Genomic DNA, 20111 nt, shown 5'->3' with positions numbered 1-20111 from the left:
ACCCTGTTCCTGTACATACTTGTTATCAGCTGTGGGTCGGTGGAGAATGTGCAAGACTGACTTCAAATCCCACATGTTGGAGCAGAGGATGGCTGCATTGCTGGAGATACTGAGCCATGTATGTCCACTCAGAGATTGCAGCCAATGTTTAAAGCAGAGAAGTTTCACTGCCCCGATGATTGCAGAGTTTCATGGACGTCGTGTTAACCGTTGTATGACCTCAGCCTGCAGATCACTAGATCATTCGGTCCACTTCTGCTTTTGGAAAATATGAGGAAAAGCTTCAGGGAAAGTGCAGGAGAGATTACTTCAAATGACAATAGGTTTTAGATATATCTATAAATTGGAGAAGAATCCGTCAATCAAACTGAAATCTTCCCAGGGTCTCTCCTCTAAATGCATTAATCTTCAATTACCTTTACTTGTAGAAAATATTCATCCAGGACCAATACCCTAGTGATCAGTGACGATGTGTCAGACCCCTGTACTATAGTGGTCAGCGTCTGAACGCCCGGCCCCTGCACCCTAGTGGTCAGTGACGGAGCGTCCAGTCCCTGCACCCTAGTGGTCACTGACAGAGCATCCGGCCCCTGCACCCTAGTGGTCAGTGAGTGTGTCCGGCCCCTGCACCCTAGTGGTCAGTGACGGTGTGTCTGGCCCCTGTACCCTAGTGGTCAGTGACGGTGTGTTCAGCCCCTGCACCCTAGTGGTCAGTGACGGTGTGTCCGGCCCCTGCACCCTAGTGGTTAGTGATGGTGTCTGGCCCCTGAACCCTAGTGGTCAGTGACTGAGTGCCCAGCCCCTGTGCCATAGTGGTCAGTGACGGAGCATCTAGCCCCTGTACTGTAGTGGTCAGTGACAGAGAATCTGGCCCTTACACCCTAGTGGTCAGTGATAATGTGTCCAGCCCCTGCACCCTAATGGTCAGTGACGGTGTGTCCGGCCCCTGTACCGTAGTGGTCAGCAACAGGTGCATTTTGTGATCTGCCCTTCATTCCGGTCGGTGTCCATGAATCTGGAAGCTTTCCACTGCCTCATGTGCTGTCCTCTGCTGCCACCCACTGGACTCACATATGTAGGAACTGTGTCACAGTGCAAAATGAAAAACAAGAAAATGATCAGACATAGTTGAGCCGAAGTTCAGTAAAAGTCATTTACTCAGTCATGTGCAGCTTTTGATCATTCGGAAACTCCTGAGCCAGTTTGATTAAACCTCGGGTGAGTCACCACATGGTTATCCCTCCCCCCCCACCATCCAAGAACTGGTGATAGGAAGCTAAACCTTTAGTGCCAATACTGTCAACCACTCTTGGGCAGTCGTCCGCGCCTTCACGGCAAGGGCCAATCAAGGTCAAGAATAGTGGGCTTGAGTCGGTCAATCGTTAATATGCAGTATGCAGGTTGTAGGATTGTTTCATCACGCTCTTCATAGGACATGGCGATACATTCGCATGACCACAGTGTTGTGACCTCCACAACATGTGACCCTACCCATCTGACGAAGGGTTATTGAACTGAAACAGTCATTCTGATTTCTCACTTGAATTAGATGGCAAGAGCCAGCATTTTCTGTTTCTCAGAATCCAAGCATCTGATATTTTATGTAAAATACAATGCTGGAGAAACTCAGCAGGTCAAACAGCGTACTTTTAAAAAAAAAAGATGAAGATACATATCAATGCTTCAGGCTTGAACCCTTCATCAAAGTAGAAGCAAAATGTTGGCACGCACCCAAGGTTGGGGCACCTCCCACATTTTGCTCATATCTTGATGAAGGACTTGAGCCTGAAATATTGGTTCTTTTAAAAATTTTATTTAGACAGAAAGTACGGTTCCAGCCCACGAGCCTGTGCTGCCCCAATTACACCCAATTGATCTACATCTCTGGCTCATTTCAAACAGTGGGAGGAAACTGCAGCCCTGAGGAAAACCCATGCAGACAGAGAGAACATACAAGCTCCTTACAGACAGCACCAGATTCAAACCCTGGCACTGTAACAGCTTTGCGCTAACTGCTACATCACACGTTATGCATTTTTATCTTCGGGTACCTGTCCACATTTTGCTCATACCTTGACGGGCTCAAGCCTGAAACATTGGTGATGTATCTTTATCTTTGCTACATAAGGTACACCGTTGGACCAGCTGAGTTTCTCCAGCTTTTGTTTTTACTTCAACCACGGTGTCTGCAGACTTTCATGTTTTACATCTAACATTTCATCATCCTTTCTGAAGTCAAATTGCAAAAAGTTCAAAAGTTAGGATGAGGACACCATGGCAGGAAGGGACACTTTGGAAAGGGTGCATGAGGTTAATGAGCAATGGCAAGGTTGGACAACCTTGTGTTATTTTCTCCGGAGCATCAGAGGCTGATGGAATGTGTAAAGCTCTGAGAGTGGTGAATGCACGGAGAGTCAGAATCCACTTCTCAGGGAAAAAAATGTGTCAGCAGGCAAGATGGTAGCAGTTAGGAAGCTCCTTGAAGTATGGTATGGTTAGTGTAGGGGTTAGTTAGCACATGCTGTAATAGTGCCAGTGACCAGGGTTTGTACATTCTCCCCGTGTTGGTGTGAGTTTCCTCTGGGCATTCCCATTTCCTTCCACCCTTCAAAACGTACAGGGGTTGTAGGTCATTTGGGCAGAATGGACTGTTACTGTGATGTATGTCTACATTTAAATTTTAGATAAACAGATAATAAAGGGATGTAGATCATGTACTGTGCTGAAGATTTGTGGAGGATGATGATTGACTGATATTGATGGGCTGAAGGGCCTCCTTCCCTGCTGTGTCCACAATTGTGCACATCTCAGGTGGTGGGAAGGCTTGGTTGAATGGGTTACCTCTACCTTTGGAGCTGGGAGAACAGAAAGAACTTGCAAGCTTGGCATTGGTGTGTTCAACTTACTCCCTGGAAGGGGTTAACAAATTGCAGTGAGATATTAACCAACCTGTGTTGAGATGTTGGCAAGATGGTAAACAGAAGATTCCTTCCCTTTGGCACCTTGAGGCGACACACCTAGCCCAGATGATAATGCAACCATGGTGTAGCGATCCACCCAGAAAATGAAGCCTCCAAATCCATGGCACTCCTTCTGCGTTGCATTCGAGGATCAGGCAGGGTTGCATGAGTGAATCACCCACAGGTGGGAGTGCTAACCACAAAGTCAGGCTGCTGCCTTTGGGGTCTTGAGACAGGGAGCAACTGGCACCAAAACACGGAGCAGGCCCTTCAGCTCATCTTGTCTGTGCTGAACAAGTTGGCATCATGGGCTAGTCCCATTTGGTCTACATCCTAAACTGTTCCTGTTCATACCCGGTTTTAGAGTTTCCTATGGTAGCCCATTCCAGATACAGACCATCCTTCAAGTGAATAAGGTTGCCCTAAGAAGGCCTATGGGCTGTTGGGCTTCATTAGTCAGGGGATTGAGTTCAAGAGTCAAGAGGTCATGTTGCAACTCCACAAATTTCTGGTGAAACACTGCTCTTCTGAGGGCCTAGCAGGTTGTCCAGTTCTGGTCACCTCATTATAGGATGTGGAAGCTGAGGAGAGGGTGCAGAGGAGATTTACCAGGATGTTGCCTGGATTGGGAAACAAAACCTATGAGGCAAGGTTAGCAGAGATGGGACTTTTTTCTTTGGACTGAAGAAGGACAAGATCATGAGAGGCATAGATAGGGTGGAGAGCTAGCACCTGTTTCCCAGGGCAGGAGGAGCAAACACCAGAGGACATGTGTACAAAGTGAAGGGAGGGACGTTTAGGGGAGACAACAGGAGTAAGTTTTTTTTTGTACAGAGAGTTGTGGGTGCCTGGAATGCCTTTCCAGGGATGGTGGTGGAGGCTGAAACAATCGGGGCATTTAAGAGACTCTTAGCAGGCACATGAATGAAAGAAAAATAAAGGGTTTTGGGGCAGGAACGGTTTAGTTCTTTTTTTTAAGGAATGGTTTCACACAACATCAAGGGCCGAAGGGCCTGTACTGTAGGGTTCTATGCTATAAATAGCTCTCCTCTAACGTTAACCCAATGTCTTCTAGTTCAACTAGGCTCAACTGGGAAACAGACGGTGAGCATTCACGTTATACACGTCCCTCATGATTTTATAAACCTCAATGAGGTCAGCAAGCCCCGAACTAGAGCCCTTCAACATCTATGCAGAATCAGTGTCTGACTGATAGTTGATTAATTTCAAGTCAGGGAACTGATTCCAAGCAAAAAGCAGCCAGTCAAATTTCCCGCTTGTCAAGTTCGAAACTCTTATGCCCCCTCTCCACAACCACCAGCACAAGGCCACGGATGCTGTGATCTCCAGATCACTCGGCAATCCCATCCTGCCTATGACACACATCCCGCTAGCCAGATTTTCTTCATTTTTAATGTTAAAGCATCTTAAATTCGCCTGGTATTTTCACCATCTAGCAAAATTATCTTGTTACAGTATAAAGTGATTCGTTGTTGTCGAATACTGTACAATTCATCTGAACTTCTGTACAAGGATATGTCAACACTTTAAATAATTGTAGTACTTATAATTATGCATGCCAGGAAAAAGCATCCTTTAAAATGTCACAGAATTGAATAACAAATTTTATGATTTGTTCATGGCAATAAATTCTGATTCAAATGTGCAGTTAGACTTAGCCAAGAAATGACCAACGGCCCAAAATATGCACACAATAGATTTTATCATCACCAAACCATTACAAACAAACAAAATACCTGAAAATTACCTGAAGACAGTTTCAGAAGATACTCAGGTTTCTTAAAACCAACAAAATAAAACAGGAATGTTTCTGTTTAGTTACTTTGGACTTCAGTCCTGAGAAAGGCCAATGACGTAAATGTAAAGGGTATTCACAAGGGATCCAAACCGTGGGGCGTCAGGTTGGAGATGGTTCTGCCAATTTCAAAATTCTCTTCATCTTGTGGGTTAAATGTTTAGTTCTTGCCTGATGAGGAAGGGAGGTATCAGGCAGTGACTGTGTGTCACCCAACTCCGTCTGTCCTCAAGCAATCTAGGTTCGCTCATAAGCCAAGATGGTAAAATGAATCAAGAAGCTTGAGGGGTGACAGAGAATAAATTACACTGTTTAATGTTGTTGCACATTCAGTAAGGCTCCAGAACTGGTCCCAGACAGATAGCTCATCACCGAGTGGAACTTAGAGTGCAGGACAGGGTCAACTTCCTCGCAGCACCATCCACAATGATCGCAAGGGATAAGTCTTCACAGCGCTGCGTGGCTCATACTGCGCAATGTGGGGTCCACCGCAGCAAAACAAAAATGCAATAACTTCTGTATAAAAAGCATAAAAGTACCCAACTGGAACTGAAACATATTTAATTGGTCTTCATCCAAAATCACCTGCAGTAACAGTGGGGAAGTACTAACCGAACAAGTCCTTCAAATCGTTATTGGCTGAGGTGCTAGGTGTCATGGAGTTCGTTGGGAGACCAGCCTGTGTCAGGTTTTGGGGCGACATGAAGGGGTTGGTGGGCAGGGGCCCAAGGGGGAAGGCAGGCTGCCCCAGCCCCATCGGACTGCTCTTTGCTGGGGTGAACTGGCTCAGCCACTGATTGTGAGGACCCGCCTGGCCCATTTGGTTCATACTGACTTTGCTCTTCTGAGGGCCTAGCAGGTTGTCCAGGGCAGACATGTCCATGGCTCTGTTTGGCTGCGAGGCCGGGCTGCCCCTGCCAGCCTGGCCCGAGAAGCCTGGGAGACCTGCAGCCGAAGGCACAGGCATGCGGCTGATGCCAGGGGCATCCCGACCCGTATAGAAGCTCTGCCCTGTGCTGCCCATTCGTAGGCTGTTGCTGTAGGTGGATTGGAAGGGTGAGACGGGACCGAAGCCCACACCATTGCTCGTGCTCGTGAGAGCGTTCAGGCTGGCGCTGGGCTTGGAGAACCCCATGGTGCTGTTGGTCAGGCAGGGGGCAGGGAACCCGCTTGTGGAGGCTGCCTGCATACAACCCAGCTTGGATGAGTTGAGGGAAAGCGAATTCATGGAAGTCATGTTCTCCAACAAGCTACTTGTTAGGTTCTTGGTCTGTGAACAGAAAATTTTAAATTTAGACATGCAGCACGATTAAAGGTCATTTCGGCCTAAGAGCCTGTGCGGCCCCATTAACCTATAACCCCAGTATATTTTGAAAGGTGGGGGGGGGGGGGGGTGGAGGAAACAGACAATGTGAGATTCAAACCCTGGTCCCGATCACTGGCATTGCAGTAACCACTATGCCAACTGTGTCACCCGATGGAAAATGGAAAGAAAAAGTGTATGTTAAAATGGTCTTCACCAGAAATCTCTTCACAATAACTTCACTGTGGAAATTCCTAGATTCATAATGAATTGGCTTTGAAAGACATTATCTCAACCAAAGTCCTGGCTTTTTGGAGCAGCCGTTTATTTTGTATCTTTAGTGTTTGAATGGTTGAAGAGTTTTAAAATCAAATGGTGCATTTTTGGTGTAAAGTTCTCTCACAGTTAACTGTGGGATACTGCCATAAAATGGACAACTCTTGGGGTAATATTAAACTGTGATGGAATCCTCACTTCTCCATCTTCTCCACCATCTCTGCCCACATAGAGAAACTGAACTCGACTTTTGTGCTCGCTGGGTGACACAGCAAGAGAAGCCCAGATCACAGTATGTTGTGCCAGACTCCTGTTCCTTCCCAAAGCCCTCAGAGTTTGTTTATTTTAAATATATTTACAGGCCCAAGAAATCCGTGTGTCCGATTACACCCAATGAACTGACCAACCCCATATGTTTTTAAAGGGTGGGAGGAAATCAGAGCACCTGGAGGAGCCCACCCAGATAAGGGGAGAACATACAAACACCTTGTAGACCATGCAGGATTCAAACCTGGGTCATTAGTGCTGTAACTGTGTCACTCTAACCGTACATCCCTCATTTTCCTCTTTGATAATATATTCACATTCCCTGCTGTAATCTCTGCCGGAATCTCTTTCAAACAGTGCATTCTTGATTGCATCATGCAATAACGTCTCCTTTGCCAGTCACCTGCGTGCACTGACCCTGCGGCCAGTGAAGTAAACTATTTCTGTCTGAAAACCTGTCAGAATTTTATACATCTATCATTTCACCTTTAACTCTCTTTGCTCCTGTATGTAGCTCCTCTAGGTTTTCTCACATAACAGAAGTCTAGCATTCCAGTAAATAACCTCTGGCTGATGGAGAACACGCCAGGAGCCTGCCCTCGAATCATCTCAGTGATCCCAAAATGATATCTGTTCATGGAATACTCATCTTACTGCCAATCTACATTTTCCTAGCACATGAACTCTTCTTAAATCTCTTCCTGGTATTTGCACAGTGCTGGAGAAACTCAGGTCATGCAGCGTCCAGGAGAAGCTGCCCTTTTATTTCATCACTTGCTGAGTTTCTACAGCACTTTTGCATAATGCACCAGATCCCAGTGATTACATATTTTCTTGTTTACATCCATGCTTTTCCCCTCACCCACCCCTACAGTGGAATGTTCTGTATTTCCACCACTTACTGAGAAGTTTAATCATCCCTGAAATAGTTTCCCTCCTGTCATTAAGTTACATTTACTGTATATGCCTTAGTATATGATGGTCGGAAACTTTCAAATTTCACCTTAAAATGGGGGCGTCTGGTACGCCACGTCTAAAATCTGTACCATGACAGGGAAGTCTCAACACCGCCACCATCTTCCTACCATCTCTGACACAATCTCACATATGCCCCGTTAGTTATTTGTGAAGCCTCAGTGCTCCTCTGCAGGGTCCATCCACCCAGTCCAACTGCTGTCGGCTCTGCACAAGCCTTAAAAGGCCTTTAACAGGAGCTGATGGTAGTTTATTTTAAAATATCCCAATAAAATTGAAACCTTTACAGGGTCTTTTGTTATTAAAATATTGTAATTTGCTTTTAATAGCATCCTGTGTTCAGCGGTACGTGCCAGATTTGGAGGGGGGGGGGGGGGGTCATCTTATACAAAGCTCAAAACCTACATTTTCGGTGGAAGTTCCAGGGCCATCCCATACAGATTTATCCTATACAACTGCATATGCAGTACGATGCTTACAAACCCCCTTGGGTTTTCTCTGGAACTCCGACAGTAACTCATGCAGACAAAGCAAGGCAAAGTAGGCAAATGCAGATCAGAGTGAATAATACTCTTGACAGGCACATTCAGAGAATAGGTCTCTGACATCGTTTTACTGAATCTGGATCAGAGCTCCTGGTAACTTCTAGGAGTTAACAACAGCTCTGCTGAGATGTACCTGCGAGGTGGGAGCAGAAACCTTGACAGCTGTTGGAGCTAGAGGCTTCTGATTGCGAAGTTTCTGAGCCTGCTCCTGCGCCTTGGCTAGACGCTGCTTTTCTTCCAAGGTTAAAGGAGCCTGCTGGTAGAGAACAAAAAGATTGTTATTCTAAACATCAGGATTGTCGCGACAATTATTTCTTGCACTAACTGCATCTGTGAATCTTTTACCTGTGTGTCTTTTTAGACTAGATGACTATAATAAAAACCTATGACAAAGGAGCAGAAATATACTATTCAGCCCATCGAGTCTGCCCCTCCATTCAATTATGAGCTGATCCATTTCCCCACTCAGCCCCACCTTCTCCCCATAATCTTTGATACCCTGGCTAATCAAGAACATATCAATCTCTGCCTTAAATACCCCAATGACCCGGCCTCCACAATCGCCTGTGGCAACAAATTCCACAGATTTACCACCCTTTGGCTGAAGAAATTTTTCCACATCTCTGCTCCACTCTTCAATCTTGAAGCTGTGCCCTCTTGTCCTAGACTTTCCCACTGTGGGAAAAAAAAACCTTTCTATTGCTATTCTGCCCATGCCTTTCAACATTAAAAATGTTTCAATGCGATCCCCCCCCCCTCATTCTCCTAAATCCCAAGTACAGGCCAATTTTATATTTATTACCTATTTTTCTGTCTTGGCATAGTGTGTTAATTTAATGAATAATGGAGTTGCTGCATCTCATGTATGAGAGGCTGCAGGAAGCACAAATTTCATTGCCTCTTTACATTATTATTTCATCTGTGCTGTCTCTGGGTGATTCTAAAAGGAAGTTAAATTGATGGCACACATGCTTTATCTGAGATCAAAGTTATGCAGGTGAAACACAACTAAACCCACCCACTGCATTGCTCTGCACTACTGTCCAGGCTTTTACTGCGAGAAGCTGCCACTTTGTTCCTTCCATTTATCGCAGTCAAATTCAACCAGTGGGCAATGTTTAAAAAGTGGACGGTGGCATGTTAGGCCAGAAACCAGGTGGGCCTTAGACTGAAAAAAGTTGAGAACCATTGCCTTAAACTTAGACAGGCTGTTTTCAGGAATTTAAATGCTTTATCTCAAACTGCCTGAGATATCAATGTTCTATTGAAAAATCTTGCTCAAAGTATTGATCCAACATGTTGCACAGAGGAATCACACAGGGCAGGTGATGGTCATTCAGCCCATCATGTCTGTGGCAGCCCTTTAATGAGTTCTCTATTTACTCCATCCTCGACTTTAACATTTTAAATTTAAAGTTACAGCACGGTTACAGGCCCTTTCACCCCATGACCCCATGCTGCCCAATTACACACAATTAACCCACACCCCCAGTACGTTTCAAACAGTGGGAGGAAACCCATGCAGATAGGGGAAGAATGTACAAACTCCTTACAGACAGTGCAGGATTCAAACCCCTGGTCACTGGCGCTGTAAAGGCATTGTTCTAAACTTTATGCTAACCTTGTCGTCCCTTCATCCACAATGAACCAAAGATTGTAAAAGCCACTGCGTGTTTTACTCCCACCAACCAGAGACCCAGCAAACCATGGCACCATTAAAGTCTTCACCATCTGTGTTTTTAAACCTACTTCAATAACTCCAGAGAAGCATCTCAATAAAAGGTTCCACCCCGAAACTTTGTCTGACTACTTATACCCAAGATGTTGCCTAATCTGCTGAGTCCCTCCAACAGCTAATTGTTTTATATCAGTACACATTAGAATGAGTTTGTCCTCCATTTATCCAACAGTATTGTGTTGATCAATCTACCCTTTATTCTATAGCTGCCATTCTCAATGAGGGCCTGACAGCCCCCATCCCCCGGGGCCAAAGCACATTTAAGTAAAAGCCTTGTTTTCTTTTCACTTCACATAACAAACATTTTTTTGTTTTTTACGTTGTCGGCAGAAAAGAAGTACGAAAGAAACCAAAACTTGACTGCTGCACAGGGAAGGGGGCCCTTATACCCAAGATACTGCCTGATCTGCTGCACAGTGAATCTCCAATGTGTCCTCTCCATCCCCCCACCCCCCCCCCCCCCCCCCCCTTCCTAAGGTGCTCCAAAATGTGTCCAATTCCTTAACTCATTGCGGGAATTTGAATTCAAGAATCTGAGCCAACATTTCAGCTGAAGGTCTTGCACCAAGAAGGTAGCTACTGTCACGTTGATGTAAATTCTTTTTAAATTAAAAAAAAATGTATTTACAGCACGTTGAAGCAGATTCCAGCCATTTAAACCTGTGCCGCTCAATTACACCCAATTAACCTACAAACCACGGCACGTTTTGAAGAGTGGGAAGAAACTGGTGCACCCAGAAGAAATCCACACAGTCGTGGGGAGAATGTATAAACTTACAGACAGTGGCGGATTCAAACCCAGGTCGCTGGCGCTGTAACAGCCTCGCGCTAACCACTCCACTAACTGCGTCCATGTGTTCTGAGTATATTGATTCAAGGGTTGTCTGTTCACTATCTCATTACTCTTTGTAGGATCTTACTGTGTGCTGATCAACCATTACATTTCTTGTAACTACTTCAATGGCCACCAATCTCTTTCAATGTTTCAAATGCAAGCCTTTCTTTCTGAGTCTTAACCAATGCTCTGTCCTGACCGATGATGGCCTCTTTAGTTCTGCATATTACACCATTGATAACAAACCCATCTTTACCCCCAAAATGTTATCACATTGCTCAACACCCTTCTGAATGGGCAATAAAACTAAGACCACAACTTGTCCACTCCTTTTGACCTGTAGACGTGTACGATAGCACTAGATACCAAACATCTTTGCTCCAGAAAGCAAAAATGTTGGGATGGAGCATGAAGTGACTGGAACTATTTCAACATCTCACAGAGGAGGAAGCTGCAGAGTGACCCACTGTGGGCAGCTGTCTGGACTACACTGACTGAACCTCTGGTGGAAAGTGGCTCTTACCTTGGCAGACTTCTGTACATTGGAGACCATGCCGTTTTCTTTTTTGGTGGCTTCCTTGTCAACCTCCACTCCAAAACCAGAGAAGATCTTGTCAATCTGTTTGAGAAAGCAACAGATAAAATTACTAATCGGCACAGAACAGCAAGACTCTTCTGATGGACAACTGATCCAGACAAAGCAACTCCAACAGTGCTATCTTGTCAGTTTCAAGTTCAAAATCCTAGATACTGAAGCAAAGTTGTCCACGTCAATCCAGTTGCCTGTGTTTGGCCCACATCCTCTCTGATCAATTGGTCATTAGATCTTAACAAAGCTCCAATCTGGTCTAAATACAAGCCTGTTTGTCAAATAGATCATGCCTGATCTGTACTTCACCTTCCTGCTCCCTCTATTTTATATCCTCAGCCATCAATATGCCATCTCGTGCAAACAATGAGCTGCTGGAACCCAGCAAGTCAGGCAGCATCCATGGATAGAAATGGGAAGTCAACATTTCTAGTCGGGATCCTTTAGCCTTTTTTCAGCTCCCAACCTGAATCATAGACGATTTCTACCTGTGGACGCCGAGTTCTTCCAGTGACTTATTGTTTGCTTAAGGTTCCAGCATCTGCAGGATTCATGTTTGTCTATCAACCTTGTAATTATTTTCCCCTCCAGCATTGAGGGAAGCAACTCCAATTTCCATGACCCTTTGAATGGAAGTGTTTCATGACATCACCAGTGACCAAAGTGTCATGAGTTAAAGTTTAGAGCCCATTATGCAAACCAAACTCCTCTCCACTGACTCTAACTTCCACCTCCCGCTGCCTTGGGAATGCAATCAATGAATTGAAGGACTCATCTCTCCCTGATCACACTCTCTTCCACTCCCCTTCCATCAAGCTGCAGTTACATGAGCTGGAAAACACAAACTTCAGATTCAAGGACAGTTTCTTTCTTGCTGTAATCAGACTGTTAGATGGACTTTCCATTGGTTTAATGCCTTGCACTATTTTACTGTACTCTTCTCTTTATCACGATTCTCTTGTTTATTGTGACATTATCCCCTGCATTTTTGCTTTTATTCTTGCACTACCTGCTTACTGATGACAAGGTTGACGTGCCTGGATAAGCCATAAGACAAAGGAGCAGAAATTGGCCATTCAGCCTATTAAGTCTGTCCTGCTTTTAATCATGAGCTGATCCATTTTCTCCCCATAATCTTTGATGCCCTGGCTCATCAAGAACCTGTCAATCTCTGCCTTAAATACACCCAATGACCTGGCCTCCACACCACCTGTGGCAACAAATTGAACAAATTCACCTCCCTCTGTCTGAAGAAATTCCTCCCTAATTTCTGTTCTAAGCAGATGCCCTTTAATCCTGATGTTGTATTCTTCTTGTCCTAGATTCTACCACCATGGGAAACAAGGTTTCCACATCTATTCTGTCCACACTTTTCAACATTCAAAATATTTCAACGAGTTCCCCCCTCATTCTCCAAAATTCCATCGAGTACCTGCCAAAAGGTGTCAAATGCTCCTCATATGAAAATCCTTTATTCCTAGAATCATCCTTGTGAATCTCCTCTGAACCCTATCCAACATCAGCTCATCCTTTCTCAAATGAGCCCAAAACTGCTCATATACAAAGTTTATTTTTACTGTATCCTCATACAATGACAACAAGCAATTCAATTCAAATATTTTGATTTACATTTTAAAAAATTTAGACATACAGCATGGTAACAGGCCATTTCGGTCCATTAACCCGTGCCGCCCAATTACACTAAATTAAACTACAACCCCAGTACATTTTGAATGGTGGGAGGTATATATGGGGCAGGACGGCTGGCATAGCGGTTAGCACAACACTGTTGCAGTGCCAGTGATCAGGACCAGGGTTCGAATCCCACTCTGTAGGTTTGTACTTTGTTCCCATGATTGTGTGGGTTTTCACTGGGGGCACCAGTTTCTAACGGTGGGAGGAAATGGCTAATTGGGCAGTATGGGCTGAAATGGCCTGTCACTGTGCGGTAGGTCTAAATTAAGGTTAATATCTTCAATACGCCTACTTCTTTTTGTTCTCCAGCAGAGTGTGGTGCAGACAAGAGTCTCAACATCATTCTTTACCCTTCATGCTTTTCAACACTAGGTGGTGCTGCTAGTCAACACTGGGCTGTTTCCACTCACTAAATATAGCTGGGATTACTCCTCATTGGAGAGAAGGACTAGCACTCATGTTTGAAAACACTGTACTGCAGTGGTTTTCAAACTTTTTCTTTCCACTCACATGCCACCTTAAGTATTCCCTATGCCATCGGTGCTCCGTAATTAGTAAGGGATTGCTTAAAGTGGGATGTGGGTGGGAAGAAAAAGTTTGAAAACCACTGTTTTAATCATACCTAATTGATTTGCTATGCGGATGGTTTCATAACTCCAAAGGAAATGGGCTAATGACAATTTTTCTCAAGCAAAATACTTCAGTAACAATTGGGTCTAGAGCAGTGATTCTCAACCTTCCCTTCCCACTCACAGACCCCCTTAAGTAATCCCTTACTAATCACAGAACACTGATTGCATAGGGATTACTTAAAGTCGCATATGAGTGGAAAGAAAAAGGTTGAGAACCACTGGTATATAGGTAAAATTAACTCAATAATTGTGCAGTGTACCACAGGAAAAATAAATGGAAGCTGTTGGAAAGGAGTGGATTCATTTCCTGGTCTGAATCAACCATTCTGAGGAGTGGGGTTCAAGTTCCTGGTGGTAAACATCTCTCGTGACCTGTCCTGGCCCACTCACGTTGATGCAGTGGCCGAAATAGTGCAACTGTGCCTCCACTTCCTTTGAAGCCCAAGGTAATTTGGCAGGTCAGCTGGATCACTGACCCATCCTGTCAGGATGCATCACTGTGTGAGATGGGAACTGTTCCGCCCAAGACCACAACAAACTGCAGAAGGTTGCAAACGTCCATCACACACCCCTCTCCCCTCCATCAACTACATCTGTAACTGCCACTGCACAGGAAGGTCACCCTCTTCACCACACCCGAGTCAGGAAAAAGATTCATGAGAATGGGGGGGGGGAAGGGGGGGGTAATCATGTACCACCAGATTTCTCTCCTGTTGTTATCAGGCTCCTGAATGGACCCCAAAAAGCAAAACTCTGTTGCCTTTACTCTCTCTGTATCCCTACACTTTTGAACTGTGTCTGACTTGATGTACCATGTATGAGATGTCCAAGGGGTCTGCTTGCAAAACAACCTCCATCACGCCACCTTGGTATATTTGAGAATAAACATGAAAGCTACGGAAATAATTGAAGGGGATTTTTTTTAAAATCAAATAAGCAAAGATAAGGAGCTCATATTTTCTGTATAATTTCTTCGAAGGGTATATTCTACAGCAGAGGCTTTGATATTGAGTAGCAAGATAGGATGTTAAAGATTTTGTTACGAAGATGATCCAAGTGCTGATTTTATGATGCTTGGTTGAGGGTGAGAACGGCTCCACAGTTGGGGTACACTTTAAGGGATCTTCCCAATATACGCAGAACAGATGGATTTCAATGAGAAACAATTCCAGCCGACTCATCATTGCTGATTAACATAAAATTCAGGATTGTTTCAAAAGTTAAAAAACATAATTGCACAAAGGTGGTTAATAGAAAATGTTTAAAAATGGCAGAACTGTTCAACGATTAAAAAGAAAATGGGTTTTGAGGTGAAAATAGCCTGGAAACAGAGAGCACGATTCCAGCAGAGAAAAGTTAAAGTTAGCCATTAGCAAATTGACAGAGGAACTCAGAAGGTCAGGCAACATCTGCAGAGGCAGAGGGATGGTCAATGTTTTGGGGTGAGACCCTGCCTCAGCTCCAAATACTGCCTGACCTGATGAATTCCCCCAACAATGTTTCTTGCTCCAGATTACAATATCCTTTCTTGGATCATAAATTTGGGTAATCTGTTGCCACATTCTGCTCCCCCACTGGGGGAGTTTGAAAGGGAAATTGACAAGCATCTAATTAGTCGAGGTATCAAAGGAGGTGGGGGAAAGGCAGGAAATTGGAACTAGAAGTGAGAACAGTTTAGCTCACGGTGGATTTGTGAAGCAGACATGATGGGTCAAATGGCCTACATCTCTCCCTTCATCTTGTGCTTGCATCAGTCCTGGCTGATGAATTTAATATGGAGGTTGTGCGCATGCACTGAAGAGAATCCAATAACATTCCAGAAATAGCTGTACATCAGGAATTGGAAGGGATGGGAGCAGACTAGAAAATGACCTATCTGTTAGAGCTGTGAGCTGTCAAGTCTCCAGGTCCAGACAGACATAACTGAGGGTCTTGAAAGAAATGGCATGCAAGTTGGCAGGTGCACGAGTTTTAAATTTCCATAACTTCCCAGATTCAAAGAAGATTCTATGAGATTGAAGAGCAAATAGAACTCCTTTGTTCAAACAAGGGAGAAAGAAATCAGGAAACTGTGGGCCAGTTAGTGAGACCGTCAGCATTAAGTCAAATTTTTGAGGATGTTGTAGCAAGTTTCAAGGTAATCAGCCAGTTGATATGGTTTTGCAAAAGGGAAGTTGTGGTTGACAATTTATTGAAGGTTGATTCAGAGGAGCATTTACTATCAAAATTTGACATTGGAGGTATTAGAATAAGTAACAGGAGCAAGAGGAAGCATTTTAGAGATGCTGAAGGACATGGAGATTTAGGAAAGGAATTCTGAAGCTTAAAGCTTAGACACAGCTTCTGAAAGATACGAAATTAAAGTTTCATCAACTGCAGGAAAGAGGGCAGCTTTGTCAACACCTCCATTCAGATATACAAGACCAGATATTAACAAAACTAGCAGAAGAATAAATACTGTAACAGGGAAGAACTTGCTCGATAGGAAAAGCTGGGCCTTGGTCCAGTCTCTGGCTGTACACTTCCCTTCTACTTACAGCTGCTTTACCTGATTGTCCTGAGTCTCCTGAGGTTCAGCAGCTTTGGAGAACTGGCTGGGCAGATCCATACTTCTAAAGGAAAGTAGGGAAAATTCCGTTACTCCATTGACAAAGGGAAAAGGCATTTGTGTTTTCGTAGCAAGCTCAATACAATCTAATGTTTTCAACAACCATTAGGGTACTTCTGAAGAGTAGTCACACTGGTAATATCGGAAACCTAGCAGGCAATCGGATATTTTTGTGCATGAAAAACATTAATGAGCAGAAAAATCAGCTCACGTCATTGGTTCAGTGATAAATATTGAGTAGCTCTTTGATGACAGAGTGAAAGGTTAGCCAAGGGAAAATGAAGGAGAGGGGAGGCTGACGTTACAAGGTCAGGCATGGAAGGCATGGTAGAATCAAGCGACCTGTTCCTAATTTTGTCGTAAGACAGCAATGTCTAACTTTAATTGTCAATAGGATTTGAAATCCATAAACCAGTTTATGTTCTTCATTATTTTTTGTTTTAAAATTGCAGACAGCTGCAAATCCAGGTGAATTGATAGACCTGAATCATTCAACACAGATGGAAGCTCTTCAGCCCATTCCCATGCTGTCTCTTGGAAAGTGCTCTCCAATTAGTTATGCTTCTCCCCAACACCCAGCTATTCCTCTGTGGTTTCAGGCATTTGCATGTCAGTTGGACCTCCTGCTTGTGAGGGTGGAGGAAGCAGTCAGGCACGGCTTTCACAAGGGAACCAGAAAGGGTTTTGACAGGAAGGAATTACATTGGAGAAGGAAGTGGGGTAGTTTGGAAGGTCCAGTATGGACACAATGGACCATGTTTCAGAACTGTAGAACAATACTGCACAGAAACAGGCCCTTCAGCCCATGCTGAACAATCTTGAGGTTTACCATTTAAACTGCAAAACTTAAAACCCTTTATCTTTCTACTTCCCCACCACTCCCAAATCTTTCCCCTGGTTAGACAGTCAAAAGAAAGCCTAAAACACAAGACTGCTTTTTCTTCATTCACCTTTATTGCAAGAAGAGCAATGCTTTTGAGAGGGCAAAACTAAGGCTGAAAGAAATTGCGGGGCTTGGGCATCATCCTGAGTTTTCTGCTCTCTCATTCAAAAGGCTCAGAAGCTCCCAACCAATCCACGTTCCTTGGTTTACACTGGGGGAGAATCAGATCATGGAGCGTAATGTACTCTTTACCTCTGCTGTTCCTGCAGGCTGTGGAGCTGTTCCAGTTTAGTCTTGTGCTCTGCCTCCAACTTACTTAACATTTCCTTGATCACTCCCATGAAAGAATTAAACTGCATCGGCAAAAAAAAATACAAGGCGTTAATTTTCAAAAGCTCACAAAAGAGATGATTCAGCAATCCTCAGTCACAGCTTGAATCTGGATTTATTTAATAGCTTGAATCTGGATTTATTTAATTGCCTGAATACAAAACCTTCAGCAGCCAAACTGGAATTCAAACATGTGCCCCAGAACAACGACTGCTTCTCCACTAACCTCTGCAATACCTGTGGACAGCACCAGCAAGTCAGGTTCAAATCCGGCGCTGTCACACAATTGTACATCTTGCCCATGACCATGTGGGTTTTCTCCTGGTGCTCTGCTTTTCTCCCATCTTCCAAAACCTGACAGGGTAATTGGCTCCATCAGTTCCCCACTCCCTTCCTTCTCCTACCAGAGCTCTTCTCAGCATTTTTAAAAAAAAAATCTTCTACCCTCCCACCTGTATCCATCTATGACCTTTCAGCTGTGAGCCTGTGCTTCTCCCCCTTCTCTTTCCTCCCAACTCCTTTTAGTTCAGGCATCTGTCTGCTTTTTCTTATACCTGACCAAGGTCCCAGGCCTAAAACATTGGATACCCTTTACTTCCTCTAGATGCTGTGTGACCTGCTGAGTTTCACCACCATGTTTGTCCATTGCACTCAACCCCAGCATCTGGAGATTTTCTTGATTAACGCACAGAAACTTGTGAGCAGTGTTTTCTTGGGTTTGGTTCTCATAAGGTGAGCCTCACTGCCGTGTGTGCAAAGTTAACAAATGTGCACCTTGATTAAATGTTGTCACAGAGATGTACAGCACAGACCCACCAAATCCATGCTAATCTCTTTGCCCATCGATGCCAAACCTATGTGCCCACGTCCATATCTCCATGCCATCCCTATTCCTTATAACCATATAACCACTTACAGCACAGAACAGGCCAGTTCGGCCCTACTAGTCCATGCCGTAACAAATCCCCACCCTCCTAGTCCCACTGACCAGCACCCGGTCCATTTCCCTCCAGTCCTCTCCTATCCATGTAACTATCTAGTCTTTCCTTAAATGTAACCAATGATCCCGCCTCGACCACATCTCTCGGAAGCTCATTTCACATCCCCACCACCCTTTGCGTAAAGAAATTTCCCCTCATGTACCCCTTATAATTTTCCCCCTTCAATCTTAAACTATGCCCTCTAGTTTGAATCTCCCCCACTCTTAATTGAAAAAGCCTATCCACGTTTACTCTGTCTGTCCCTTTTAAAATCTTAAACACTTCTATCAAATCCCCTCTCAATCTTCTACGCTCCAGAGAAAAAAGCCCCAGTCTGCACAACCTTTCCCTGTAACTCAAACCTTGAAGTTGTCTAAATCAAGTCAAGTTTATTGTCATCTGATTGTACAAGTATAACCCAACGAAACAGAGTTCTCTGATCCACAGGACAAAACATACAGGTGCTCAACCAGACAGGACACACATACAGGGAAACAATACATTTGCAGGACAAGTATTCATTGATATAAATAAATAGATAGAAAAATACATATTGTTTCATGAATATGAGAGTCTCAGATGGTTAATGTGAGCAGTTCCTTTGCTCGTTCGCCATTCTCCCTGACCCTGGGAAAAGTTGTTCCTCAGCTTGGTGGTGCTGACTTTGATACTCCTGTAACTCTTTCCCAACGATGCTGTGTGCAGGGTAGAAAGGGTCCTCAATGATTTTACGTGCCCTCTTCAACAACGATCCTGGAAGATCACATCAATGTGGGAGAGAGACTCCAGCGATCTTCTCTGTCACTTTTATAGTCCTGTAGATTGACCTCCGATTAATTTCTCTATGATGTTGCCAGCCAGGATGCTCTCAATAGAGCTCCTCTAGAAAGCTGACATAATGGTGCCCAGGAGCCTTGACTGCTTTAGTCTTCTCAGGAAGTGCAGTCACTGTTGCGCCTTCCTGACAAGTGAGGAGATGTTGAGTGTCCACGATAGTTAAGTGAACTCCAAGGAACTTGGTGCTCTCCACTCTCTCTACTACAGAATTGTTGATGTGTAGTGGAAGGTGGTCGTCCTGAAGTCCAAAATGATCTCCTTCATCTTGTCCAATTTGAGACTCAGGTTGTTACTGTCGCACTATTTCACGAGATTTTCCACCTCTTCTCTCTAATGTGACTCATTGTTGCTGATGAGGCCAACGACTGTTGTGTCATCTGCAAACTTGATGACACTGTTGGAACTGGACCTGGCGATGCAGTCGTGGGTCAGTAGCATGAGCAAGAGCACTACATAGTGATTGTGTCTGATTCTTCCAATAACACTTCTGTGCTGCTTAGGTAAATGAGCTTTTCACCAGCTCACTAGCATTCAGTTCTAAATTATTCTAAAATAATAAAGAGGGCATGAAATGTAAGCTTTAAAATGTTAACTGGGAGAGAGAATCTATCTGCATTTTATTCTTTTTTTTATATTAACGAGGCTATAGCTGATAATGAACTCCTTATTTGGCAAAGCAATAACAGACTATTAACCATTGGGTAAGGTACACGACCCTGATTAATGAATCCTGAGAATTCTAAGGAATGTGTATTTATATGGAGAAGTCATTTTGAATGTTTTGGGAAGCTGGAAATTTTCTCCGTATAAATATGTGACTTATAACCATGAGGAAGACTCTC

The 20111-nt window shown here is 44.1% G+C and overlaps 1 protein-coding gene across 6 annotated transcripts in view; it reads right to left on the bottom strand.

Annotated features, from left to right (window-relative positions):
• Positions 1-4506: 4506 nt before the first annotated feature.
• scyl2 (SCY1 like pseudokinase 2) overlaps positions 4507-20111 on the bottom strand; it is a 97720-nt gene continuing 82115 nt past the window's right edge. For 4 of the 6 annotated variants that reach the window (XM_069904373.1, XM_069904375.1, XM_069904378.1 and 1 more), the window contains 5 exons: positions 17375-17475; positions 16180-16243; positions 11239-11334; positions 8276-8398; positions 4507-6046 (listed from right to left, as the gene is read on the bottom strand). In XM_069904373.1, coding sequence (XP_069760474.1) covers positions 5384-6046; positions 8276-8398; positions 11239-11334; positions 16180-16243; positions 17375-17475 — 1047 coding nt within the window. In that variant the 3' untranslated portion in view covers positions 4507-5383. The remainder of the gene's footprint in view (positions 6047-8275; positions 8399-11238; positions 11335-16179; positions 16244-17374; positions 17476-20111) is intronic. The other 2 variants (XM_069904374.1, XM_069904376.1) reach the window with 1 other exon arrangement.

Source organism: Narcine bancroftii, chromosome 11 (assembly GCF_036971445.1).
Source record: "Narcine bancroftii isolate sNarBan1 chromosome 11, sNarBan1.hap1, whole genome shotgun sequence".
Lineage (NCBI taxonomy): Eukaryota > Metazoa > Chordata > Chondrichthyes > Torpediniformes > Narcinidae > Narcine > Narcine bancroftii.
The sequence above is the reverse complement of the archived record's forward strand: the minus strand, read 5'-3'. Positions and strand labels throughout refer to the sequence as shown.